Raw genomic sequence first — 26,489 nt, forward strand, 5'->3', positions numbered from 1 at the left:
TCTGGAGGAGGAGCTCGGAGGGCAGTTCCCGGCGGCGGGGCAGTAGCGGCGCTGGGCTGGAGACGCCTCCGCTCATCCCGCACATCGCAGCGCCCGGGGCCCGGAGCCGCCCGCCAGCCGGGGATGCGGGAGCCGTCCTGACACCGGCCGCTCCACAGAGCCCTTTTCCCTCACGCTGCGCAGGGACTTGGGGGCCAAGTTTTGATGACCTAATTTTCCAGGTAGGCAGACTTTTTCGCTCCGAGTACAGGGGTTCTGTGGCTACTTACTGGCGGAGCTCCAGCCGGGAATAACATAAATCCGTCTGAAATTTCAGTCTGTGCCTGCTGCTACTTACTGGCTTTCCAGCAAGGTGCCTATTTCACATTTAGACAGCGACTGCTATAAGAGAATATAAATTTTTCCTTTACTTTCAGGTTTTGGCTAGTTTGGGTGTTTTCCCAAGGTTTTGGGGGTTTTTTTCCAGGTGTAAGTAGTGTGGGCCACAAACTGCCAGGGCCACAGATCTAGAAAATCCATCAGTTGAAGGGGGTGGATTAGTTCAGCAGTAACAGTGAAGTGATAGGACCAGGACAAAGAACTGCTCTGCTGCACGATTTCCACTTCAGTTTTGGGATTTCGGAAGATATGATTTAGACTCACCTATGGTCCCTGTCTCCTATTTTTGCTGAATTACATCAGCACAAGCCCGTCTGTTTTGGGCGGTGGCAGCACATTTAGGAATGCCTGGGAATTCATTGCACTTGGTGGCAGGAGTTTGCTCCCCTCAGCCTTCCTGCAGACCAGGCTTTCCCTGGCTGATATCCCTGGATAATTATGTGGAATACCTGGAGAAGATCCGAAGTCTGTAGCTGAAACCTCTCCCATGGGTGCTCTGCCCAGGGATGAAAACTACAAGGCAAGTTTGTGTAGTGGCTGTAACCAGCACTGAAATTCCCTCCTTGTGCAGCATGCAGACCACAGGCACACAGACGGGAAGGAAGAGGAGGTGCATTGAAAAGAGTTTTGTTCCAAATGAGACGTATTTTTCTTTTCTAGTTTCATTTATCAAGCATCTGAGTGGAGAAAATGCTGCATGCACAAGTGAGTCACAGCACAGGCATTGCATGCTGGGCATGGCCACGGAAAATGCTGGGATTGAGCAGCAGGGAGGCTTCAAACTTTATTCTGAATATTTTAGCACAGCCAGCATAACTCTCCTTTCTTGAGAGGAATGCAATTTGTGTGGCTTTAAATTTATGTAGCTTTAGATAAGTTCCTTGAAGACAGTGTTAATTTAGTCAGCAGAGCATCTCGATTTTTGTGAATTTGGGGAACAGTTTGGTCAGTTACAATGGGTGTTCTGGTGTTGGAGGAGACATACACAGTGCACCAGGGGGGCCTTCAGGAATATCAATGTATAGGATAAAGCAGACCATGGCTCTGCATGGCCAGGTGCATGAGGTGACATTTCCACTGCACTGGGATCTGCTCAAAGTGTTATTTGGGATTTTCACTAAGATGTGAGAGCAAAAACAACCAGATATAATTTGCACATTTGAGCCACTGCAAGGGAATTGTTTGCCATAATATAACTTTTGGTTCAGTTGCTCATGTTGGAAGAGAAGCAAACAGAGAACTTGGGTCCTCCTGCGAGGTCACTCTTTTGCAGGGCTCTATCTAGATAAATCCATATATTTTCAGCTATGTGCGTAACAGCCAGGTCACCTGGGATCTCTGTGTGGGACCAGCAAAGACTATGCATTTCTCTGCACCTGAGGTAGGAACACAGACCCTCATACAGGGAGAATGGTGCAAGACAGTGCCCTCAAAAATTTTTCAGAGGATCCACTGCTTGAGATTCCCTATTGTTTTTCCCTTGTGTGCACGGCGAAAGAGGTGATATACTCAAAGATACAAATACTGAGAGAAGGCCTCATAGGAGCAAAGGTCCTGCTCTGGCAGAGAGAAAAGTCAAGGAAGAACAGGATGGGCAGACCCAAATGTTCAGGCATTATGAGTCAGCTCCCAATTTGCTCTTTGCATTAGTTTTTTGAACTGTGTTCAAAAATTGCATTCAATGTACAGAAAACAGTGAGTCTGAAATACTGGTGAAATCTGAGGTTTCCATCTCAGCATCTTTCAGTGGCAGGTGGGACTTTTAAGTCAAATATCAAATGTTACAAGAGCGTCACAACAGCTGGTGGTGCTCTGAGGATGACAAAATGGGCAGCATCGCCCACCCCAGCCTTGGATGGCCCTGAAGCGGGTACTGGAGCTCCCAACAGCCCCCCACCGTGTATCCAGGGGGGTTAATACCAGGTGGGAAGCTGGGAGAGCAGGACACTGACAGAGCTCAAGCTGCAGAGTGGGATAGAGGAGACGGTGCAGGAGGACGCCAGGGAAGTGGGTTGTGTCTTGTGTTTTCAGGAGTCGCTTCCCTGCCTCCTTGTTCTGCCCATGGAGAGTCCAAGGCTGTGGTGCTTCACTGGCCCAGTCCCAGGGGCTCTGGGCAGGAGCTATCCTGTGCCAGAGCTGGCCCTGGATGCCTGTGCAGGCCAACTGCTCTGCTCTACAGTGTTTTCCCACCCACACACACAGAGGGAAGGAAGGAGGGAGAGAGGGAGGTGGTTAAACTCAGCATGCAGTGATGAGTCAGACACTTGGCCAAAGCCCTCAGTGCTCCCAGCCTCTCCAAAAGTTGTCTCCATCTTCCTCAGCTAAAGGCTGGCTTTAAAATGGTGCTGTCTGAAGGCTCAAAGCTGTGTCCTACAAAAGATCAGGATCTCCTGCAGCTCTGTTTTATGAAGGGCAAACAAAACAAGGAAAGCCTGCAGTAGGCTTAGAGAGGGAAAATCTTGATCTTAACTAAAACACACATTTAGCATGAAAGTGTTTTATCCCTGCCATACCACTTTTATTCTCTGCAGCACAGTGGAAGTTTAGCCACACTGACTTGAGCGGGGCATCATAGAATCGTAGAGTGGTTTGGGTTGGAAGGGACCTGAAATACCATCCCATCCTATCCTATCCCATCCCATCCCATCCCATCCCATCCCATCCCATCCCATCCCATCCCATCCCATCCCATCCCATTCCCTGCCATGGGCAGGGGCACCTTCTACTAAACCAAGTTTCCCCAAGCCCCATCCAGTCTGGCCTTGGACACTTTCAGGGATGGGGCATCCACAGCTTCTCTTGGCAACCTGTGCCAGAGCCTCCCCACCCTCACAGGGAACAATTTCTTCCCAATACACCACATAACCCTGCCCTCTGGCAATGGGAAGCCATTCCCCCTTGTCCTGTCACTCCAAGCTCTTGTCCAAAGTCCCTCTCCAGCTCTCTTGTTGACCCTTTTGGTACCAGCCAGTGCAGTAAGGTCACCCCAGAGCCTTTCCTTTTCTAGACTGAAGAATCCAAATTCTTTCATAAGCACAAGCCCTAGTGTGGAGGAGGACTGTCACTGCTGCAGGGTCTCAGTAGCGCTGACACCTACCTTTCCAGTATAAACCAGTTTGCAGAAGCCTGTGGTGCACTGCAGCTGACACTATAAACTGGAAGGGGACATGTCCCACCAGGCAAGAGCTAGGGCACCATGTGGAGAGAGGTCTCAAGGGAAGCCAGGGAGGGCTGCGTTGCCCATATTCTTCAGTGATGCTGTTCCTCAGTCAGCTGTGGCAGAACTCAGCTGCATTGCTCATTTGCCCTCCCCTTGCATTGCCATTGCCACCAAATGCATGCTCAGTGTCCCTTCGAGCCTTGGACTCTTCCAAAAGTTATCCCCCCCACCCAAAAAAACCCCAAAACATTCAAGAAAGAAACTGTAGGCATTCAAGAAAGAAACTGTCTTTTTGGACTGGATTCAGATCTTTTTTTCATTACATCCCACATGCCCCTTACTGGTTAGTGTTGAGTTGGCTACCATGCAGAGAAGCATCTCTGGGCCACCAGAGGGCCATGTTGGTTGGTTCTGGGATCCTCTAGACACAAAGGTAAGCATCTCCCTTTCCTCCATATTCCACGATGATGACAAGTATTGCTTGAATGTTGCCTGAGAATATCCTTTCAAATCCCATGTATCTTTCAACACTTCCATACATTCCTAAGAATTTTTCCAACCAGATCTTTAACTCTTCTGCTGCTTTAAGTTGTCATAACCCTACACGAAAAAAACTCCCCCATGCAGCTGTGCCTTGAAGGCATGGTGATGGGTTGAGCACTGAAGATGTGCATTTCCTCAAGAGATTTTTTTTTATTTGTCCCTTCACTCTGTGGGGAGTGAAAGGGAGCATTTACAGGGAGCATAGGCTGGCTTTGTGGCACGCCAGCAGAGTCAGGAGATTGTGCATCATGTTTAACATGTAACCTGTGTGTTTTTCCACAGGCATCTGAATATCCTGAGGGGCTGCTGAGATGTTTAGACAAGCCTTGCTTCCCACTCTCCTTTGTGTGGTTCTAGTTCCTCTCCATGCTGCTCAGCTTGATGTGGATGCTGGAGATGTCAGTCCTACCTCCTGTGCAGGTATTAACCAAATAATTTGAGTCACCTTAGTGGGCAGCAATTTTAACAGAAACAATGCTCAGTTGTAGAACCTGCTTGGCAGGAACTGATACTGGGACATTCCACCTCCCCTGGCCCTTTGCACTCCTGTGGTAACAATCCATCTGTGGGGAACACCGTCCTCCACCCAAAATCACGTTTCCATGTTTGCTTTGGTGTGCAGAGAGCTGGAGATGGAAAGAGCTGGGGTCTGCCAGTGGTGGTCTCTCCCAGCAGATGCAGTAACAATCGCCAGGCAGTCGCCAGCAGTCAGCTCTCTATCTGATGCCAGAAAATTGTTCACTTTAAATCTGGTGATTTCCTCATTTTTCAGTTACACTGCAGAAGTGATTTACGGGTCTGGTCGGACTCTTACCAAAAAAAAAAGCAGGATTTTCAAGACTGATTTAGTACTGAGCAGTGCTGGATTAATGGTTGGACTTGATAGTCTTAGAGGTCTTTTCCAACCTTAATTATTCTGTGATTCTATGGCAGTTCTTAGAAGTCCTGATCACTGGGGAACCATCTGACCCAAACACAAGTGTCACTTCTAGAGCTAGGTGGGACTTGTGCGTTTCCCAGCATCACACTTGGTCCAAGTGTCTGGGGAACAGCAAAGAGGGTGCATGAAGTGCTCTGACATGGTCTGAATAAATGTTCCCATGCAGAAAAGAGGAACTGCCCCATCAATGTCTACTTCATCATTGACACCTCAGAGAGCGTGGCTCTGCAGACTGTGCCCATCCAGAGCCTTGTGGACCAAATAAAGCGCTTCATCCCCATGTTCATCGATAAACTGGAGAGCGAGCTCTACCAGAATCAAGTCTACATCACCTGGCAGTTTGGTGGGCTCCATTACTCAGACGTGGTAGAAATTTACAGCCCTTTGACAAGCAGCAAAGACATTTACCTGCCCAGGCTGTCTGCCATTAATTACCTGGGCCGGGGCACCTTCACAGACTGTGCAATCTCCAACATGACCCAGCAGATCCAGACCCAGATGGCCAACGGTGTGAACTTCGCGGTGGTCATCACCGATGGCCATGTGACGGGCAGCCCCTGTGGGGGGATGAAGATGCAGGCTGAGAGGGCACGAGACATGGGCATCAAGCTGTTCTCGGTGGCCCCCAGCGAGAAGGTGTACGAGCAGGGTCTGCGGGAGATCGCCAACCTGCCGCACGAGCTGTACCGCAACAACTACGCCATCACCCAGAGGGACACCCTGGAGATCGATGTCAACACCATCGACAGGATCATCCAGGCTATGGTAGGTGCAAGGAGGGGAACAGGGGGCACAAGAGGAGCAGTTCACAGATGGGGGATGCTTTCCCTTCTATTGGCTTTTGGAGATAACCTTTTGTAGGGAAAGTGCAGCTTTTTTCTGGTAGTTAGCCAGGATGCCTTGGTTTGTGTCTCTGTTTCCCAGCTTGTCTGGGCAGGCTGCCACCCTAGTCCTGACTCTTGCTGAAGACCAGGCCATACCCCAGCCTGCTCCCCATCCAGAGGCATGCGGAAGAGTGTGCCACACTGAGACACATGCTCACCATCAGCATCGTCCTTGAGACTCCAGCTGTGAGGCACTGTTAATCAGGGGCTCTCCAGAGGGCATCTCTACAGCCAGGGGACCTTTACCACCTCCTCTCCCTTACCACCACACTCCCCTCCAAGGGTGAGCTGATGTCTCCCCCATGGGACTGAGCATCTTAACTGATCATTTTCCTCCTGTTCTCTCCTTTACAGAAACACGAAGCCTACGGCGAGGTGAGTGAGCAGCATCTCTGTGTCTTTGCCACATGACGGGTTTAATTTGCCCCAATTGGAACAGACCAGCTCACTCCCTGGAACAGCATGGACCTTCATGGGATGGGTCCCTGCCCACCTGCAGAGTCTACAGACACATTCCCTTATCCAGCTGTTGTAATGGCACACTGGACTCACTCCCTGCCTACCCCTCACCTTCAGTGGGTTGTGGTCTATGGAATAGACTCATTCCTTCACTTTGGTGACCCATTACATAAACGGTGCCCCTGCTGAAGCTCCTGCCCTGCTGGTACTACAGGGGTAGGGTTTGGCACACAGAGGTTGTGCAGGGGATGCTCCAAAGAACATGCCAGTCCCATGATGACCGCAGACAAGCAAGCCCCCACCACCTCAAACACATGGCAGTCTTGTTCTTCCAGTCTGGGCCCAGAGCCAAGCTATAATGAACATGCTCATGGCAACTTTCCACTCTTAATTTACGCGCAGCACTTCTTTGTGTATTTGTTGCTGCTTCAGCCCTGATCCAATAGATTTTAGCCCTGAGTTGATGGGGAGAAGAATGTGGAGAGCTGTGGGTGCAGAGCTGAGCTGAGTTTGGGATGCACACTATCAGTACCTAAGTTTAATTTCTTGTATTTCAGTGCTACAAGATGAGCTGCCTGGAGATTGCAGGGCCACCTGGTCCCAAGGGATACCGAGGACAGAAGGTAAGTGGGAAAGGCCTTAGCTGTGGGAAAGGTAATAATGCCCCTGCCTGCCTCAACCACTGCAGGGTGCCCTAGACCTCACCTCACATCACCTCAGCTGCTTTCTCAGGTAGCACCTAACTGGGAAATATTCCCCAGCATTTGTCTTGGCCCTTGGAGACACAGCCAACACTGGTGTGCCCATGTCTGTGCCTAGGCTGATGCACTGCCAGCCTTGCAGAGAGACACTGGAGCACCTGAGTACACCAGGACTGAGGCAGCAGTTGTCACTGAGTTCCCACTCTCACATGCACAAGGGTGTCCCACTCTCCTCCTCCAGCTCTATGTGCTCTGATTTCCTAGAAACTGCCATTTTCTCAGTCAGCACCAAGCCTGGACTTAACGCTGGGTTTTTCCTTTCCTTAGGGTGCAAAGGGGAACATGGGTGAGCCAGGTTCCCCAGGGCTGAAGGGACGACAGGTGAGTTGTGGAAAATCCTCTCCTCCATTTGCTACATCTCTGATGACCTCAAGCTAACTCTCCATGTCTTCCTCCTCAAAGGGTGACCCAGGTATTGAAGGTCCGATCGGATACCCTGGTCCCAAGGTAAGAATCACATGGCTGATGGCTGAGCTCTTTGCATTCCCTGATTTTTGGTAAAGCAAGGGAAACTTCGCTTCTCCCTCACACCTGCCCATTTCCCGCCCCAGACCTCTGTGCTCAGCTCCTGCTGACTGCCCAGGCACTAACACAGGGATTTGTTGTTTTTTTTTTCCTTTGTCCAGGGTGTCCCAGGGCTGAAAGGAGAGAAGGTGAGAAAGAAGAGATGGAATGGCTGTCTGGCACTTGGCATGGACCACGCTCCTTTCTGATGCACAGAGGAGAGATTAGCTGTGATGGGGAAGGATAGCAACTCTATTAACATGTAATTGTGGGCCTGGGGAGGAATTTCCAAGGGCATCGGCAAAGCCTGTCTCCTCCTTCAGGCTTTGATCACGGTCTGGTGAAGTGGGAATGGGTTTGGGGTGTAAATGGAGGGCGAGAGGCAGGTGGTGGGGATGGGCACTGAAGGGGGAGGCGGGATGGTGGGGGATGCAGGCAGCGTCTGACTTCCTGTCCTTTTCTTCTCCCAGGGAGAAATTGGATCTGATGGACGGAGGGTAAGAAAGAACTTGCACTAACTTGCACTTATTTCCAGCTCCCAAACCCTTGGACTATGTGTTAACAGATCCCTCTTCTTTTTTTTTTTTCCCCACGATCCAAGGGTGCCCCTGGCTTGGCAGGAAGGAATGGCACAGATGGACAGAAGGTAACTGGGAGCACCCTGTAATGTTGCTGCCACTGTTCCGTTTCCTTACCCTCTCTCATCCTCACAGGCTGTTTAGTTTCTTCTCTCCCACATGCTGACTTTCTGTTCCAGCTGAGGTTCCTGCGAACTTATCTGTACATTATTCTGCATGTCCTGTAGAAATGCATGAAGTAATTCAGGTCATAGGAATGAATGTCAGAATATGCTGAGTTGGAAGGGACCCACAAAGATCTAGTCCAATTCAACAGAACACCCCAACAATCCCACCCTGTGCCTGAGAGGGTTGTCCAAACTCTCCTTGAGCTGCAGCAGGACTGGGGATGTGATCACTTCCCTGGGGAGCCTGTCCAGTGCCCCACCACCCTCTTGGGGAAGAACCTTTTCCTAATATCCAGCCTACATCCCCTCCACAGCTCCATGCCATTAAGTGTCATCCCTTGGTCAGCAAGCTCTCTGCAGGATGTGGAGGTGTGACCCAGTCTGTGCTCCTGCTGAGAAGGTGATAAGGCCAGATAATTCGGGTGTAGATACCTTATCCTGGTTGTTAGTGAGCCCTACAGGACACAGACACAGAAAGCTTCACAGAAATTTGGTTTTCAGGGCAGTTTGTCACTTCATCTCTAACCTACAGCTTGTATTTAGTATTAAAGCCCTAAAGACAAATTCAAAGGTCTCACAGCAAAGTCCCTGGTTTTGTCCACTGGCCAGCACACCCTGGCTTTGCACAGTTTCCTATACCCAGCCCCCAGTGTATCTCTGAGTAATAAGTTCTTCCCACTCCTCAAGCACTGCTGAAGCTCTAAAACATCCTTCACTCCTCCCCACTTTAAAACACTAAAGCCCTTCAGCTGCCCCAGCCTCTGTCCCAGAGCTGTCTCAGCACACTCAGCACTGCACTGTCTCAGTGACAGAGCTGTTTTGGGACACAGGGCAAGGGAGTCTCTTCTCTGGGGTGTCTGTCAGCAGAGTGGTTGCTGCACACCTAAGCTGCTCTGACGGGAGAGGCATGAGAGAGGAGCAGCACAACCGTGAACATGAGTGACCGCCAAATCCAGCCTCAAGGGACATTCCCATCTCTCAGGGTACACTCATGGGATGAGCCTGCCTGATTTCCTTTAGTCTGCTTTCTTCTCCACTTTTCTCCATGTTCAAGGAATGCACTTCCTATTTATTCTCTAACTGTTGACAGATAAGGTCAGCGGATGATGCTAACATTATTAATGTTATTAATGTCAGTAAGAAAAGCTGTGTTTTCCCTTCAGCCACCTATAACTTCTCAGTCTTTTCCTTTTGAATGTAATCTCTCCAGGGCAGGCTGGGGAGAATTGGACCACCAGGATGCAAGGGTGACCCTGGTGACAAGGTAGGAATGCTTTACTCTTTCACCAGCACATCAGTTATTTAGCTGCTGAGTGGTACATAGGTAGAAGGGTGGTCAAAAAGAGGTTACCAGCCCATTTTCCTACTGGCTGTATAATCTGATCCCAGACCTGGGATCCCTGGAATGGGGACCATGGTTTGATTTTTCTGTGCCTCCTTTCCGTGGACAAGCAAGCTGGGAGCCCCCAGTGTCCCTTCCTTCCACATAGGGAGGAGGAATTGCCCCTTTCATTAACATTAGCAACAAGCAAAAATGACTTTTGCCTCTAGAGCAACTTTGTAAGCACTGGCTTAGAAGTGTTATTTTTATTAGAAAGTTTTATTTGATTTATTCTGCATGGAAGTGTTCCCAATGTGAAGTGGTTCTTTGTTATTTCCCTCCCCAGGGCCCTGATGGCTACCCAGGAGATGCAGGGGACCAAGGAGAAAGAGGAGATGCAGGCATAAAGGTACAAGTGCTCTGGACAGACAGCAGGGTGTGGGCAGAGGCAGCCAATGGGGACAGCTAAACACCATTCCCTGTATTTTTATATATATATCCTAAATCCTTTCCTGCTTGTGGAGCTCATAGGCTTTGGAGTCTGGATTTCATCACCGGGCACAGGTGGTGAGGGAAGGGCCTTGCTCCTTGGGCTGCTTGTGGTACGGGGTGCTGGTGAGGCAGGCAATGACCATTGGCTCTCTGGCTCTTTCAGGGGGATCCTGGCCGGCCTGGTCGCAGTGGACCCCTGGGGCCCCCAGGAGAAAAAGGAAGCCAGGTAGGTTCATGCTGCATTCAGATGTCTCCAGGGTTTTCCTGTGGTCTGTTCATAAAATCACAGAATGGTTTGGGCTGCAAGGGACATGAAAGCTCATCCAGTCCCACCCCCTGCCACGGGCAGGGACACCTTCCACTAGCCCAGGTTGCTCCAAGCCCTGTCCAGCCTGGCCTGGAAAACTTCCAGGGATGGGGCAGCCACAGCCCCTATGGCTTTGGGCAGGACTGCACAGATGCTGTAAGGAGCAGTTGACAAGCCTGACTCTGCTCCAAGGCTGGACCCCTGCTCGTGCCATGTGGGCATGCTGGGTGTGTGGAAGCAGAACTGGGTGCTCATACACATTTCTGCTCAAGGAGGACTGCTTGACACGGGATAAAAGTGGGAGGTGTGTGCGCACTTTGACCTCTCTTCCAACAAGCTGTATTTCTTTTTTCTTCTGCAAGGGACTTCCAGGCAACCCTGGAGCTCAAGGGCCTGCTGGAGCCAAGGGAAGGAAAGGTGAAGTGGGACCTCCTGGACCCAAAGGAGAGGCTGTAAGTGGCTGAATAGATCCCTGGACATTGGGCACACTGCAGGAACCTGAGGCAGTTTAATGGATAAGTGCTGAGAAACTCCCCTGTTCTGCTTTGTGCATCCCAAAAGGTGTGCAGATGCTGATCTCCTTGTCTCTCCCATCCTCACAGAGCAGAACTCCCATAATCCTAAGCTTAATGTTAACCATTCACCTTAGAGAATCATCCTGTGTTCCCACATAACCACACAGCCCTGTCCTCCGTGGATGCTCAGGGACACTTTGGTTGTACTCTGGCAAGTTCCCCAAACCTCTGGCTCCTTGAAGGATCTCAAAGAGTCAGGATCTGGTGGTCATTATGGCAGAGCTCTGTGAAAAGGGCAGTGTCACATATCAGTGGTGTCACACAGACCCAAGTTAATATGATGGGGCACTTCAAATTTTGGGGAGTGGGTTAGAGAGGAGGGCATGATCCCTGGCACAGCTCCACCAGCACCAAGGGGCCAGAACCCAGCCAGAGTGTCCCCTTGTGCAAGATCCAATGGGGAAGGCAACACTGGATGAGCTGGAAATAAATAATAGTCTTTAACCCTGAGGGAATGAACCAGTTATGTTTGTGGTCACTGTGGTGAAACACACCTGGCTGTTGCTTCCCAAAAGGAAGCATGGGCATCCCTGCTCCCCTGCTGCTGGGAACCCACTTGCTTAGCAGGCAGGTGTACATCTCAGAGGGAGGAGGAGGGCAGCCAGGGGTCACTGCCCAGGTGACATCCATCCTTTCACCCATTTCACCCCATTCATGTGACTTCTCTGTCTGCCAAGGGGCGACGTGGAGATCCAGGGACGAAAGGCAGCAAAGGCACTCCCGGAGGCATAGGAGAAAGGGTGAGTGAAGCAACTGCCCAGATTATTGCAAATAAGCCCCAAATGTATAGGACTGAGGAGTGTGTGATGTGCTACGACCCAGCCATGCAGTGTCCATTCAGCGTCCATTCAGCGTCCATGCAGCACCAGAGCTGGGAATGCAGATCCCACTGCGCTGTGCTCCCACTGTGCTACTGGCACCAGGTACAGCCTCCTCCGCCAGGGTTTGGTCCAGAGAGGGGATGAAGTGCAGCAAACCTCAAGGTTGAGAGACACATTCAGAGGTCATACTGCCCTGACATTGTTTCAAACCAAGAAACACCGGGTTTGAGAAGGACATCACGAAGCACTGCCACACACAGAGATAGCATTGGAGACATCCCTGACCAGGAATATCTTTCCCTTCTCACAGGGAGATCCTGGTCCAGAGGGTAATCGTGGTCTGCCTGGTGAGGTTGGAAACAAAGGAGCCAGGGTAAGCATGGAGCAAGGCTTGGTGACAGCCAGGAGGAAGGGGGAGCGGTGGTGCCACCCAGGGCAGCTTGCCTGGCTTTCCTCCTCATGCGCTGTGTGTTCTTCTGTCTTTCTTTGCTGTTCAGGGAGAACAAGGACTTCCAGGACCTCGAGGCCCTTCAGGTGCTGTGGGAGAGCCAGGGAGGATAGTAAGTCGCACTTGGGCATGTGTGTGACCATGCCCTCCTTCTGTGGTGAGAACTTGCCCTGCTGACACAAGCTTTCTGCACTGTCCCTCCCAAGGAGAACCTGCACACGACCTTCTCTCAGGGAGGTTCCAAAATCGAGTGTTCCCATGACAGTGTGGAAGGGATCTCTGGAACGGGTGCGTCACTGGGGAGAAAGAGGATGGGACTCCACAAGCACCTATTTGTCCAGGGTCTATGCTTAGTCCATCATGCCACTGTGGCAGTAGTGCTGTGACATCCAGGTGGCTCTACAGGACATGGGACCCCCACTGCTGAGACACCCACTGCTGAGACAGTCACTGCCACAGTAAACTCACCAGCAAGGGAGATGGTCCTGCAGCATCATCTTGAGAGCTGGTTTCTCCAGCACGGTCCCTTGTGTGCTGGGGGGCCGCAGGGGACATCCTCACTCACTTCCTGCCTTCTCCCTAAATCTGTCCTGCAGGGATCACGTGGGGACCGTGGTGACTTGGGCCCAAGAGGTGATGCTGGACCACCAGGACCAAAGGTAAAGCTCATGAATTAACCTCTACATTTGGAAAGGCTTTTTTACTTATTTATTATTAAAAAAAAAAAAAAAGTAGGCAGTTTTCACAGCAGAAGCTTGTGTGCCTCATAAACAGAATCAGACCTGAGCCTCCTTATGGGGCACAGATGTAGGTCTTTCTCTGACCAAGGAGCTCTGATTACACTCGTCACTCAGAGCAAACTCAGGGGCATCCCTGGCATGTGACATTCCCAAGACCCTCCAAATCCTTGCTCTGCAAAGCTATTCCAAAACTATTCCCAGCTGCAGAAGCCTCGGCTCCTGGTGGTGTCTCACACCCAGAGAAGATGAAAATGGCTGTAACTGTCACAGACAGAAGCGGGTCAGAAGGGCCAGGTTTGGTACCTCACAAGTCTTTTTTTTTCACCAAAGGGTGACAGAGGCAGGCCTGGCTTTAGCTACCCTGGACCCAGAGGACCTCAGGTATGTATTCTTCATCCAGTACGTGAGGAGATCTGTTTGAGTGGACGTTGCGGTTGGATATGAACCGACTGAGAAAAGAGGGAAGGAAGAAGAAAAATGCTCAGGGTCACAGATGTGTGGAGCCTGTGAAGGAGAAAGGGGGTTCAATACCAAGACTGAACCTGGTCACAGTCCATCAGGTGCTGGGGACCCCAGTTCCAATCATGGTGATGGTCTCTCAAGCATCAGCCTGAAGCTACAACTGCTCTTCAACTTTTCGCCCCTCACTGCAATCTTTGGGTGTACTGGTGTATTGGAATTGAATCCCAATATTGCCAGATGGAACGTGCCTGGGCTCGTCTGGGCCTTGCTGCTTGACCAAAGGTGGCAGCTGTGGTGGTTTCACCTCAGAGACACCTTTGGCTGGCTGGGTGCTGCAGCTGGGCGCTTGGGACAAGTCCAGGCGTGCAGGAGCTCAGGTTTACCTCTGGCAGAGAAGCTTTAAGATGAGGTGAAGGAAAAGGAGTCGGGTTCTGCTGGAGGGTTTCGATCCAGAGCTTTATTCTGACCCACACACCTCTGGATCCAGCAACAGCTCCAACAGAACTGTCAAACCAGGTGGTTGCTGTGTCTTTTAACCCCAGGGAGAGGGGCAGGGAAGGGGTAGGGAGCCATCAGCCAGGTAAGCGGGGGAAGTCTCAGGGGACAAATGGCACCTGGATGGCCCAATGTCCCCAGAGCTGAGAGGCATCTTTTGAGCTTTGCCAGGAATGCCAATATTGACAGCACTCAGCAGGGGGCAGGGGAGGGGAAGGGAGGGGTGATTGGCACACCTGGGGAAAGAGCCGGGATGACTGACAGGCTTATTACATCACATTGCAACACTGGTGCACAGTGTGGGGCCAGTCCTGGACACCTGCTAACCTCTTCCTCCTCTCCTTTTGCAGGGTGACAAGGGTGAGAAGGGGCAGCCAGGACCCAAGGTGAGTGTGCTTGTCTCCATCATCTGTTTTGTTGTACTGACTGGAATGCCACGGAGTTGTCTCCCAGCCTCCTGGGTTAATGGCTAAGGAGCCAGACCTGCCAGCAGCTGCCCTGGATGTTCCCTGCAGCTGCAGCCTGATTATACCTCCCAAGCCCATCTCCTTTTGAAATCATATGAAAAATGTGTTGCAGAGCTTCTATTTTTGGGATGTTTTTTGGTGTTTTGTTTTGTTTTGGTTTGGTTTTTTTTTGGTTAATGCCTGTATAAACATTGTTTGCTGTGCTCTGAGCTGCTGTTTTAGAGGATGCACTCCCAGGCCAGGCAGGCATGTATTTGTGATGCAGCAGAACCTCTGCCTGAGCACATCCAGATGTGCTCCATGCCGGATCTGTTTCTCCTTCCATCGAGCAGGGAGGACGAGGTGAGCTTGGACCAAAAGGAGTACAAGGGACCAAAGGAGAGAAGGGAGAGCCGGTAAGCAGATTCCCTGTGCTGCCCCAGGGTCAGTGTCTCCCTCCCACATTGCTGCCCTGTATGCTGGGGACGACAGTGCCGCTGTCTGCCTGGTCCCTGTCCCCAAGCTCAGGTGTAGCAGGCTGGTGACTGTGCTCAGCAGGACTGGGGCTGACCAGGGGGTCAGGAGGGGCCCTGAACACCAGGGGCTGCATTACTAACATTGCCCAGGAAATATTTGACTCTTCTGTACTCCTTCCCCAGGGTGATCCTGGCCCAGGAGGAGAGCCTGGACAGCGTGGTCCACCTGGTGAAGCAGGCCCTGAGGTACAGTCCCATGGCATTGTGTCTGAGCAGATGCTGTTGGAGGGGACAGTTTCCAGAGGTGTCCACTGGCTCACAGTGGGCCTTCTCCCCTTCTCCTTCCCCTTCTGCAAAAAGCCACATTTTTGATGGCTCTGACATCTAGTTCCCAGAAAAAGAACTCTTGGGAAAACTGTGCCATAAATCCCTGTGCTCTTCTTACAGGGGACGCCTGGCCCACCAGGAGATCCTGGTCTGACTGTAAGTAACACCTGCTACTCTTCCTCCTGGGGCAATAATGGCTTTTCTGGCACAGCCCAAGAACAAAATAGGACATCAGGTCCTTCTGCTGCCCTGGCAGAGGTGACCTGTGGCTTCCCATGGAAGCCAGGGAAAGAGGGGAGAGGGCTGGCTGGGTGGGAAGGGAAAGGGAAGCCTTCGCTTTAGAGGGAAGCATTCACCCTGCACCTCTTTCCTGGCAGGACTGTGATGTGATGACCTATGTGCGAGAGACATGCGGATGCTGTGGTGAGCTGATATCACCTCTCCCCAGGGAAGGGGAACAACCACATGAGAGATTGGGATAGGGGGTCACCAGAAGGTTTCCAGCATCACTGACCCCTGTGTTTCCCTTCCCCTGCCCCTCTCCCCAGACTGTGAGAAGCGCTGCGGTGCCCTGGACATCATGTTCGTAATAGACAGCTCTGAGAGTATCGGCTACACCAACTTCACCCTGGAGAAGAATTTTGTCATCAACGTGGTCAGCAGGCTGGGCTCTATTGCCAAGGACCCCAAGTCAGAGACAGGTATGGCCTTTGTGGGGACACAGTGGGGCATGGGGAAAAGGGTCTTGGAACCTTTCAACCTCAATGGTTATTTTCCATGTCTTTTCAGACTGATTGGGCAGCTCTTTGACTCTGTCCACTTTTTCCCAAGGATGCAAAGCCAAGTAATGTGACACTTTTTTGGCAGGTGCCCGTGTTGGGGTAGTGCAGTACAGTCACGAGGGAACTTTTGAAGCCATCAAGCTTGATGATGAGCGCATTGATTCTCTGTCGAGCTTCAAGGAAGCAGTTAAGCGCCTGGAGTGGATCGCTGGAGGCACCTGGACACCATCTGCCCTTCAGTTTGCCTACAACAAGCTCATCAAGGAAAGCAGGAGAAAGAAAGCCCAAGTGTTTGCTGTGGTGATCACAGATGGGCGCTACGACCCCCGGGATGACGACAAGAACCTTGGGGCTCTTTGTGGCAGAGATGTGGTGGTCAACACCATCGGCATAGGCGACATGTTCGACCAGCCGGAGCAGAGTGAGACCCTGGTCTCTATTGCCTGCAACGAACCCCAGCGAGTCCAGAAGATGAGACTCTTCTCAGACCTAGTGGCAGAGGAGTTCATTGACAAGATGGAGGATGTGCTCTGCCCAGGTCTGTCCTTGTCTTTGCATGGAGCTGGAGTTTTGGGCCCCAGGGTTTGGGGAAGGGGGCAGAGAGGTGTGCCAGTAAGTTGGCCAGCAGCTGGGTCATCCATAGTGGGATCTGACCTTAGCCCTGAACTAAGAGTCCTTCCTCAGATACAGACCAACCTTTTGGGGCAGTCCTTTGATGTTCCTGTAAGAGACATTGTCCTGCCACTCCTACTGTGCAAACTGTGAAAGGGGATGGTAACACATGGCTCATTTTTCCTTGTTTCTTTTGCTTCCAGATCCACAGGTTGTCTGCCCCGAGCTGCCCTGTCAGACAGGTAAACATTTCAAGTAGCTTTGTGCCATTTGCACAGACTCTGGGGGGAGACTGCACGACTCTCAGGAGTAGGAGAGCGGGGAGCAACCCTGTTCAGTCCCTTTGGAAGGCAGGAGTTTGGGGAATAGTGTTACTTTACGTGAGGAGAGGCCCCAGGGCTTCATCTCCTGCTCTTTCCCTGTCTCTGAGTTCTCTGCACAGGTAGGTACAAGTGCACTGTGTGAGTGCACCAGCATGGCTCATCCCTGATATTTCTCCCCATCCAAATTCCTGGGAGCCTGACTTGAGTTTGGTTTTGACCTCCAAACTCAAGTCAAAATCTCCTTGCTAAACACCCACTCGCATGACCTTTTTAGCAGAATGTTCCTTGGGAGTGACAGGCAGAGCAGATATTAGGGATCAGTTGGAAAATGGCAATTTGGTGGACCTAAAGCTTTGGCTTCTCTAATGCTGGCTGTATTTAATTAACAATTAACTCAGGGTGTTGTATTAAAGGAAAAGACAGTAAGGATCCTCTGGTGCTCTATGTGCTTGAAGGTAGCTTTACTGGCTCACATTTTGCTTGTTAAGGAGCAGATGTGCATCCCAAATTCCTAGAGATCCTGTCTGTCTGAATCTCAGTGTCTGTTTAAATACTATAGGTGAAATCTGTGCTGATGCACAAAATTTATAGAGGACCACGGTTTTGCCTGTTCTGCAATTTTTGTCTCTTCTCTTGCCATGAATGTTTTTGTGGCAGTCCACAGTTTCAACTGAGCCTTATACAGAATATCAAATTTCATTTTTAAGTAAGTCCCTTTGTTCCCATGCAAAGGAAAGGAAAACTGCTCCCAGGATGCACAGAAATCCAGAGAAAATCTATAATTATGCCTGTCTAAAATCTCTTGCTGGTATTTTGACTATTTGCACCTGGTCATGATGGGGACATAGTGTGCAGCTGTGATGCTGAGCTTCTCTGCTGTGTGCTTTGAAGAGCTTTACCTGCAAATCTGTGCACAAGGAGGTGAAACCCCCAGGCCACACTGGTGATTGCTCAGGTGTCTTCAAAGGTTTTGGTCTTTGCAGCCTTCCTGTTTCCGAGGAACACAAGCAGTGGCACACTTGTTTCTCCCGGGCTTGGTCCATCGAAGCCCTGCAAAGCAGGGCAAATTGTCAGTTCTTTCCTTGTAGTGCAGTTGGGTGTTCCTGTTCCTGATGCAAGGTGGGAACATCAGCCAGAAGACAGAGACAGTGGAATGGCTTGGTTGCTGGTGCCAGGGGACCAGAACAGGAATGGCTTGAGGAGGCATCTGAGGGGGTTCCCTCTTCAGTGAATCCCTTAAGCCATGCCATGCACAAACCGGGCTAATTGCGGGCAAGACCTGTGTCCCAGAGAACTTGGCAGGTAGAGTGATGAGGCTGGGTAAACTTGGCCTCCTGTCAAAGTGCCCTTTCAGCATGGGCAAAAGCTGTTCTAGGGCTGGTAGATGAAATTTTAAGTAATAGTTTCAGGAGTCTTTGGGCAAGGAGCCTCCCACCCACCACACTGGCCGGTCCATGCTGCACTGCTGTCACCGTTTAGAAGGATGTGCAGTGGTCACACTTCCCTAGTGGCAAGGGAACATGTTGGATGGGATGGGACATAAGGCACATGTCAAGGCCTGGGGCTTCTCTGGTTCTCTCAGAACATCCCATGAGCTTGTGTCAATTCCCATGCAGTTCCTCCAGCTGGAGACGGTGTCCTTCGGAGGGAATGTGAGTGTGCCAGTGCACATCTATCCCCAATGCGTGTGCTGCAGACCGGCCAGACAGGTCAGGGAGGCAGCTCAACCAGCCCAGTTCTTGGCCCCATGGCTCAGCGTGGTGGTTCTGACACTTGGAGGGGCAAATCAACTGCCCCAGCTTCAGCCTGGGTAATGCCAGCAGAGCACAGTCAGGGACAGGTACCACATAGAGCCTGTCTTCCCCCCATGCTGCCTCAGGGCTTTACCTGAGATCTTCCCTTTCTCAGCACAGCCCCTTGTGTCTCATTAGTTACTGCTGTGCTAACACGATGCTGGAGGGTCGAATGCTGAGCAAATCTGAACTAATCACTTGCTTCATAGAGATCGCATGACATCCTGAGAGGCTCTTGCTAACCGACGCAAAAGGCTTTGCTTGGAGCTTTGGGGTTTTATTCAAAGTTAAATTCAGCACAGCCAGGTGCAGACAGAGGCTCTCAGGGTTCTGACAAGCCCAGACACCATACAGCTCTGACTGCAGTCACAACCCTGAGGCTGAGGGCCAGGCAAAGAGGTCACATAATGCTGTCCCTTAGATGTCTGCCTTACAGCATCACTTGGGAAGTTCGCACAAAGCACATCCTAAGCTACATGAGGGGTGAATCCCATCTGCAGAAGGAAGTGGCCTTTTTCCTGAGCACTGTTCCTTCTCCATCGTGCCTATGGCGGATCAGTAGGAACTGGGGTGTTCAGGTTCTGTGTAATATGCTGGAGTCACTCAGTTGATGTGTGAAAGATTTCAGGGCAAATCTCATGGTTTCTTAGACACACATGGCAGAAAGATTTAAAATCTGGCTTTGGTCTTTACTTTCCTGTCCTTGTTAGCTCTGTTCTTCTCTGGTGCAGTGCAAGTAGGAAAGCCAGGTAGCTTTCAGAGACGCAGCCATTGCTAGCAAGCCCTGAAAATATTCTTTTGACGCTCACTTGCAGATGACAGGAACCCTGGGAGTGTAAACCCACTTATTTTCCACCCCATGGAAGAGGGAGTCAACATAGATTTCCCCAGCACCATACACTCGATCGCCCAGTTCCTAAACTCCACGCGGGAATCCCGGGACCCCAGCATGTACACCCAGCTGGTGGCCACTTTGGCCTTTACTGCCGAAAAAGCCAAGTTTGCCACTGGAAATGAGCGGCAAGAGTGGATGGACTTGTTCATTGACACCTTCAAAATGGTGCACAGTGAGATTGTGGGAGACCCAGAGACTGTGCTAGGGCTGTGCTGAGACCTCTCTTGGGGGTCACGGGGAGGTGGAGGCTGAGTGGAGGTGGAACTCATTGCTCCTGTGTGGCAGAGGGGACAGCACAGGGGAAGATGCTTTTAGTTCAGGAGAGACAGAGGCAGTGGAATGGCTTGGTTGCACTCAGATGGGGACAGGGCACAAGGAGCAGTTCCCTCCAGCTTGGCCACCATGGTGGGCTTTCCCTAGCAATGTCAAGGAATGCTCTTGCTCTGCCTGCTGCTTTTTTGCCTAGAGCCTAATGATGCATTTTCCCCATGCCTTCCTGCATACGTCCTTGTGGACCCCCTCCAAAGCATCTTCTGCATCTTCTCTCTCGGTTACCACAGGCTCTCTCTGGGTCCTGCAAGGCTGACTAAGCAAGGTGCATCCCTGCTCACCACAATGTCTCTGTGGACCCCCTTGTGGGCAGCTGGGGGTGTGGAGGGAAGAAGCAAGCAGGATGGGAGAGGGAGCAACCCTCCCTTTCTATAGGGAGCATTGTCCCCGGGGCAATGCTTCTCTCAGAAGCTTTGTGGTCTCCCCTGGCCTTTTTCTCTGCTTGTACATTTGTGTTTCCTCTGTCACAATCCACAACATGTACCTGTCCATATACAAAAGGCAGATATTCTGTCACGTGGGGCTGGGTGGTCCAAAGCAAAACTCCTTGACCGATGTGGGTTGTTTAAAAGCAAGCTTGTTATAGTAGAGCCTACTCAGTCCACACCCAGTGCTGCTTTGGCTCAGAGACTGCAGAGCCACCGCCTGCACTGCAGGTATGCGTGTTTAGACAAGGCCTGGTATCTCCATCCGCTCAGCTGCCCCTGGTTGCACACAGTCAGGCAGGCCAGTGCCCTTCCCACCTCCAGTTTTACTGCTCTCAAGCTCTATTTAGAGGTAGTGGAATTTTGTGTGCAGACACAGGAGTAGAAGCGCTTACTCTAACTGACATGGTATTATTGCAATAAAGTATACTGAGCAAATGTCATATTTAATGGGCAGAAGGGAGATGTGCCATCTTCAGGAATGTGGCTGTAGTATTTCCAGGTGTAAAAAGTGGAGCCAGTTGCCGAGCTCGGCCATTGGAATTGCCTGCTTTGCACTTACTGGAGTGCTCCCCCAAGGTTTCAGCACTTTTTCCTCCCAGGGACAAGTTGCTGAGAGAACTCTACTGCTATCAGTGCAGAATAGAGGGGTAAGAGTTCTGAGGGCTTTCCATGGCATGCTGTGTGTTTTAGGTGAAAGCAAAAAGATCAGCCTCTGCCTGACTCTGGTCATAATTCACATATTCCAGACAGTCTGTGCAAAGCCAAACTCCCTACTCTCTCGTGATTTTTTACTGCAAAATTAGTGTGACTTAGCCTGCTGGGATGCAGGACTGAACTCAGAGTAGTTAAGCTGCTCCAGCCATGATGCCAGAGGAAAATCTCCCAAACCCCATTGATTGGAAAAGGTCTCAGGGCTGGAATATTTTGCTGAACAAAGAGAGATTTGGGGAAGATTTGAGCTAAGGAGGTGTTGATTTTATTTAATTTCATCACACAGTGGCCATTTATTTCTAGCAAAACACTAGAAACAAAGTTTTTTACCTCTCAAAAACCTTCAGCTCTTTGGAGGTGGGGAGAGGGAAAAAATGTCTCTTTGCATGAGGAGTATTTGTGCTTGTTCTTGTTAGAGGCAAATGGGTGAAGGAGTGTTTTTTTTAGCATAATCCTAGCTAATCCCTCTGATAAAACCAGATGGATTTCATCACAATAGCAATTCCTTCAGTGAAGCTCTTGGGCAAAGTAAGGACATGATAAAGATAAGGAGCTGTGTAAAGGATGGTCCATGCCTCTCCAAAGACAGGAGAAACTAGGAAAGGAGGAAACCCCAAAAAGGATGTCAGTCCCCACTTCACTTTCATCTACACTGCCAACACTGGGAAAGAATAGAGGAAATACAAGTTCCTCAGGTTTTAGAAGAAGCAGGAAGGTGATGTGAATGGGTGGGGCTGCTCTGCACACACCAATGGCAGAAAAATCAATGAAAAAGAAAAATCAATTTCTGATTATTTGTGTTGCCTTCGTTAGACATCCTCAGCTGTGAGCCACAGGCATTCATGATCCTCATGAAAAGGACCAATGCATCAGTTAAAAGCATGACAACATTGGTTGGCCTAACTCATGGTGGTGCCTTTGAGAGCTTCTCTTCCAGTTAGGACGAGAATCTTGCTGTAGAAAAGGGTGCTCAGGTCCTCAGCCTCTCAGAAATGGGAACAAGCTGCAACCAGAGCCTGACACTGAACAGGACAAACCCAAGGCTTTGCTGCCTCACATTACCTTGGGATAACTCATACGTAAAGGCACCTTATCAAACACTGGAAAGCAGTCTTCTACAGCTGTGAGGACTGAGCAGCGAGCCTGGGGAACGCTCCTATCAGATGTGCACTACACTCTCGCTGAAGCTCCATGGATGCTGCCCTCTGCTTAGCCAGGAGTTCTTCAGGCTTTCATGTCGTCTTAAAAACATGTGGGCAGCCTTGGGGGAGGCTGTTAACACTGCCCCAATCCGACGCACAGCCCCTGCTCCCACCTGCTTTCACAGACCCTCACATAGGTGTTGCGCTGTGTGGTTGCAAGGGGGATTCCTTCTGCCTTTCCCCCTCCACAGCTGCTCAGAGCAGGTGAGGACCAGGAGTGCAGGTGCTGCCAAGGTGAGGTATCCTTGTGGCAGCAGTGCCTGGAACTGCAGCATCAACGTGCCTTAGCACAACATTTCTCACAGAAGTTTGGGCAGAGGTGAGTATGCGCCTTTATTGCTTCAAAGGAGAGGAGGTAACAAGTGAGAAGACAGAAGGAAATGGCCTCAGGTTGTACCACGGGAGATTTAGATTGGATATTAGGGGAAATTTCTTCACTGAAAGGGTGGTCAGGCACTAAAACAGGCTGCCCAGGGAAACAGTGGAGTCATCATACATGAAAGTGTTCAAAAAACATGATGTGGTGCTTAGGGATAGGGTTTAGAGGTTAACACAATAGTGCTGAGTTAATGGTCAGACTTGAGGATCTCAGAGGGCTTTTCTAACCATTCAGATTCTATGATTCCCTGGTTCTGGGCTGAACCCAGGCATAAGCACTGTTCAGCACTAGGGAAGCTCTGTCAGGCTGGATTCACTCATAGTGTGGAAATTCAATCCAACGTTACATTCCTATCCCCAAGGTTACCCCTTGTTCCCAGAAATGGATGCTCAAGGTGGGGCTGCCCCAGAAGCTCCTGTTCTTTGCCAGGGATGCAACACAACATGTCAGCATCTTTGGGACTTCACCCTTTCAAGATTCAATCTCAGACCCACTCCCACTGCTTGGGAGTGCTAGGGGCATTGCTCTGCTGCCAGCGCAGGAGGAACTCGAAGGAACACTGAATGGAATGTGCATAACTACAGAAAAGGGAGGAAACAGTGGCCCCTACCAGCTGACTCAAAAGATAGCTACTTTCTTCTACTTTTTGTTTTTTCCTGAGTTTATTCACTGCATATATTCATATATTCTATATGGTTAGACTGGGCTTGGAGCAATCTAGTCTACAGGAAGGTGTCCCTGCCCATAGCAGGGGGTTGGAACAAGATGAACCTTAAGGTTCCCTCCAACCCAAACCATTCTGAGATTTTCTGATTCTATGATTTTATGTTAAGAGTAACTCTGATAGTAAACCGCTCTCCTGAAGTAACTGAGAGGTTTTCAGGTGCTGCTTGCCATTAATCTCTGGATATTCCTCTCACAAATAAGAGCTGGAAATTGATGTAGGGCAGTGGGCATAATTCTGAGACTTAAATGCAGAGACATATCTAACTTCACGAGGGTCAGTCCCAGAATTAACATTCATTAAATGCCCAGTAGCTGAGGACATCAAAAGCAAAGCTCCTACATTTCAAGCTGTAAAGACAGGCTTTGGTAGTGGGCTTGGGCTGGTCCTTCTTTGGACAAGGGTGCACAGGGGCAACTCCAACCCAAATTATCCTGTAGTTTTCTCATTCTCCCAGCTCCTGTCTTCTTCTTCCCCCTGCAGAGCTTGCTGTAGCCCAGTGCACCCAGCGCCCTGTTGATGTCGTCTTCTTGCTGGACGGCTCAGAAAGGATCGGGGAGCAGAACTTCCAGAGTGCCCACCGCTTCGTGGAGGATGTGGCCCAGCAGCTGACGCTGGCCCGGAGCAGCAGCGACCCCATGAACGCCCGGATTGCGCTGCTGCAATACGGCAGTGAGCGGGACCAGAACGTGGTCTTCCCGCTGACCCACAACCTCACCGAGATCTCCGACGCGCTGGCACAGATCAAGTACCTGGACTCGTCCTCCAACATCGGGTCAGCCATCATCCACGCCATCAACAACATCGTGCTCAGCCCAGGCAACGGGCAGCGACTTGCCCGGCGCAATGCCGAGCTCTCCTTTGTCTTCATCACCGACGGCATCACGGGAAGCAAGAACCTGGAGGAAGCCATCAACTCCATGAAGAAGCAAGATGTCATGCCCACAGTGGTGGCTCTTGGGAGTGATGTGGACATGGATGTCCTGCTAAAGCTTGGCCTTGGAGACCGGGCAGCCATCTTCCGGGAGAAAGACTATGACAGCCTCTCCCAGCCCAGCTTCTTCGACAGGTTCATTCGGTGGATTTGTTAAAAGAAGGGCACATACACAATCCTTCTCTCACTGATATACACACCCCTGATATTACCCGTTGTATTTTCTTCCCCCTGTATGGTTGCTAGCCCTGAAGACTTGCCCTCTGGGTCCTCCTTTCTAACCAAAATCCAGAGCTCTTTCATGATTTTCATGATGAAGTGTCATCATGATGAAGAGTCATCATGATGAATCTTACATTTATGGTGCTAATTAAAACCCAGATCAAAGCAGGATACAGAGCCATATGAAATACTTCTGTAAAGCTTTGCACACACCAAGCCATGACTTGTGTATGTACTGTAATCCTAGGAGGGCTTATCAGAGATGCAAGAAACCTTTCCAGTGTAGTAGGACCAATGAATAACTCAAACTCTCAATATCTCCTAGTGCCTCTAGCCCATCCTTTCTGGGAACAGCAGGATGGTGTGAGAGGTACTGCTGCCTTCCACAGATGCTTATTTGGGGGGGTTTATCTATGTTAAATTTCACAAATCATCTCTAAGATCTTTATTTTCCTGTGGGCCACCTGCCTTGATTCCTTCTGTTATTCTGCCCCTCATCAGAACCTGCTCATCTATTACTGCACTCAGAATTTCAGCTGAGAGGGGCAGCATGACTCCCAGCATCAACAAAATACTGGACAGCCACCAGAGCTGCCTCCCAGTCATCCCAGTATGCTCAAAGCATCCATGGTACCTTCCTCCCACCAGTATCTCCTGAGCAATGCCCAGATTTGAATTCAAATTGTGCTGTCTGCAAAAATAAACTAACCTTTCCCAACCTATCCTGAAAATGCCTCCTTTTTTCTGTAGTTGTGGGATGTGGAGACCCTGGGGGGCATCCCGATGGTTGGGGAAACACAAGAAGCTTCCCTCAAAAAGCCGATAAGACCCCATTGGCTCCTTCCCCCGTTCCTATGTCAATTCCTGCATCCCTGAGCCACTCCCTCCCTATTCCCTGATTGACCATTCTCTTTGTACTGCCCCAAGACCAGAGTGACCCCAGGCCCCTGGGGAGAGAGAAACCTGGACCCTCCATGTGTGCCTGGGACCCGAACATGTTACTGCATGGCTGAATTAAACATCTGTGGATACCATGCACAGGCCCTTTTTGCTTCTTTATCCTGGACTTTATTAGCAACAATTTGGGCTGCAACAGTGTGGATTTTTAAAATTATTCTTGATGAGCAGCTGGTTCTCCTGGTTTCAAGCTGGTAAATCCAGATAACCATGGAATCACAGAATGGTTTGGGTTGGGAGGGAACTGAAAGATTATCTCATGGGCAGGAACACAGATTGCTCCAAGCACTGGTATTGAACACTACCAGCTCTTCATGCTCCTCATCTGTTCGTGGGAGAATCCCTCTGCCATGGTGAGCTTTTTCCTATAAATTATTACCCTGGCATGGAGGATGGCAACCCACATAATTACAGCATCCCCCAGCCACTCCCTCTGCTACACCTAGGAAAGCTCACACGAAATGTAAGGTTTACGGGATCAATGTTAGCAGCCAGCATCATTGCCCAGGAAAAAACACACAGACACCAGCAGATTGGAAAACAACATGTAATGACTTTCAGCAGGCTCTCCCGGAAGATAAAGGGTAGAAATGTTGTCCATTAACTTGGAGATTACAGGTCAAAGGATTTACAAACTCTTGCACACAAGAAAAATCACTCAGCGGGCAAAACATTGCTCCAGGGGAAAGGGGGAGGGAGAGGATTGACATGCAGGGGGTTCCCATGAGGAGTTTGGCCTCATCTTTTGCTGATCACCACGGAGCAGGTGGAACATGCCAGACCTTTAGTCAGAGTCAGAGCTGCTGCTTGAGCTGCTTGAGCTGCCAGAGGGCTGGGGAAGAGAGAACAACTTTAGGACAGCAGGGAAAGGAACCTCTGTCACAGCATTCCTGAGATGGGTTAGTGACCCTGT

At 50.5% G+C, this 26,489-nt stretch overlaps 1 protein-coding gene across 2 annotated transcripts; it reads left to right on the forward strand.

The window, feature by feature from the left end:
* Window positions 1–21: 21 nt before the first annotated feature.
* On the forward strand, window positions 22–25,350 carry COL6A2 (collagen type VI alpha 2 chain). 2 transcript variants are annotated; one of them, XM_064718149.1, is made up of 28 exons: window positions 22–221; window positions 4,364–4,501; window positions 5,188–5,786; window positions 6,260–6,280; window positions 6,922–6,987; window positions 7,393–7,446; window positions 7,528–7,572; window positions 7,752–7,778; window positions 8,100–8,126; window positions 8,231–8,275; window positions 9,585–9,638; window positions 10,042–10,104; window positions 10,351–10,413; window positions 10,857–10,946; window positions 11,747–11,809; window positions 12,201–12,263; window positions 12,388–12,450; window positions 12,935–12,997; window positions 13,409–13,459; window positions 14,386–14,421; window positions 14,835–14,897; window positions 15,141–15,203; window positions 15,405–15,440; window positions 15,662–15,707; window positions 15,833–15,985; window positions 16,152–16,604; window positions 16,882–16,920; window positions 19,610–20,913. In XM_064718149.1, the coding sequence occupies exons 2-28, from the start codon at window positions 4,393–4,395 to the stop codon at window positions 19,903–19,905; spliced, it is 2,751 nt and encodes a 916-aa protein (XP_064574219.1). In that variant the 5' UTR covers window positions 22–221; window positions 4,364–4,392; the 3' UTR covers window positions 19,906–20,913. The 2 variants fall into 2 exon arrangements, with proteins under 2 accessions (XP_064574219.1, XP_064574218.1); XM_064718148.1 differs by lacking the exon at window positions 19,610–20,913 and adding an exon at window positions 23,947–25,350 and having other exon boundaries at window positions 25–221.
* Window positions 25,351–26,489: the final 1,139 nt, after the last annotated feature.

The sequence above is a fragment of the Zonotrichia leucophrys genome, chromosome 7 (genome assembly GCF_028769735.1).
Source record: "Zonotrichia leucophrys gambelii isolate GWCS_2022_RI chromosome 7, RI_Zleu_2.0, whole genome shotgun sequence".
In the NCBI taxonomy this organism is placed as follows: domain Eukaryota; kingdom Metazoa; phylum Chordata; class Aves; order Passeriformes; family Passerellidae; genus Zonotrichia; species Zonotrichia leucophrys.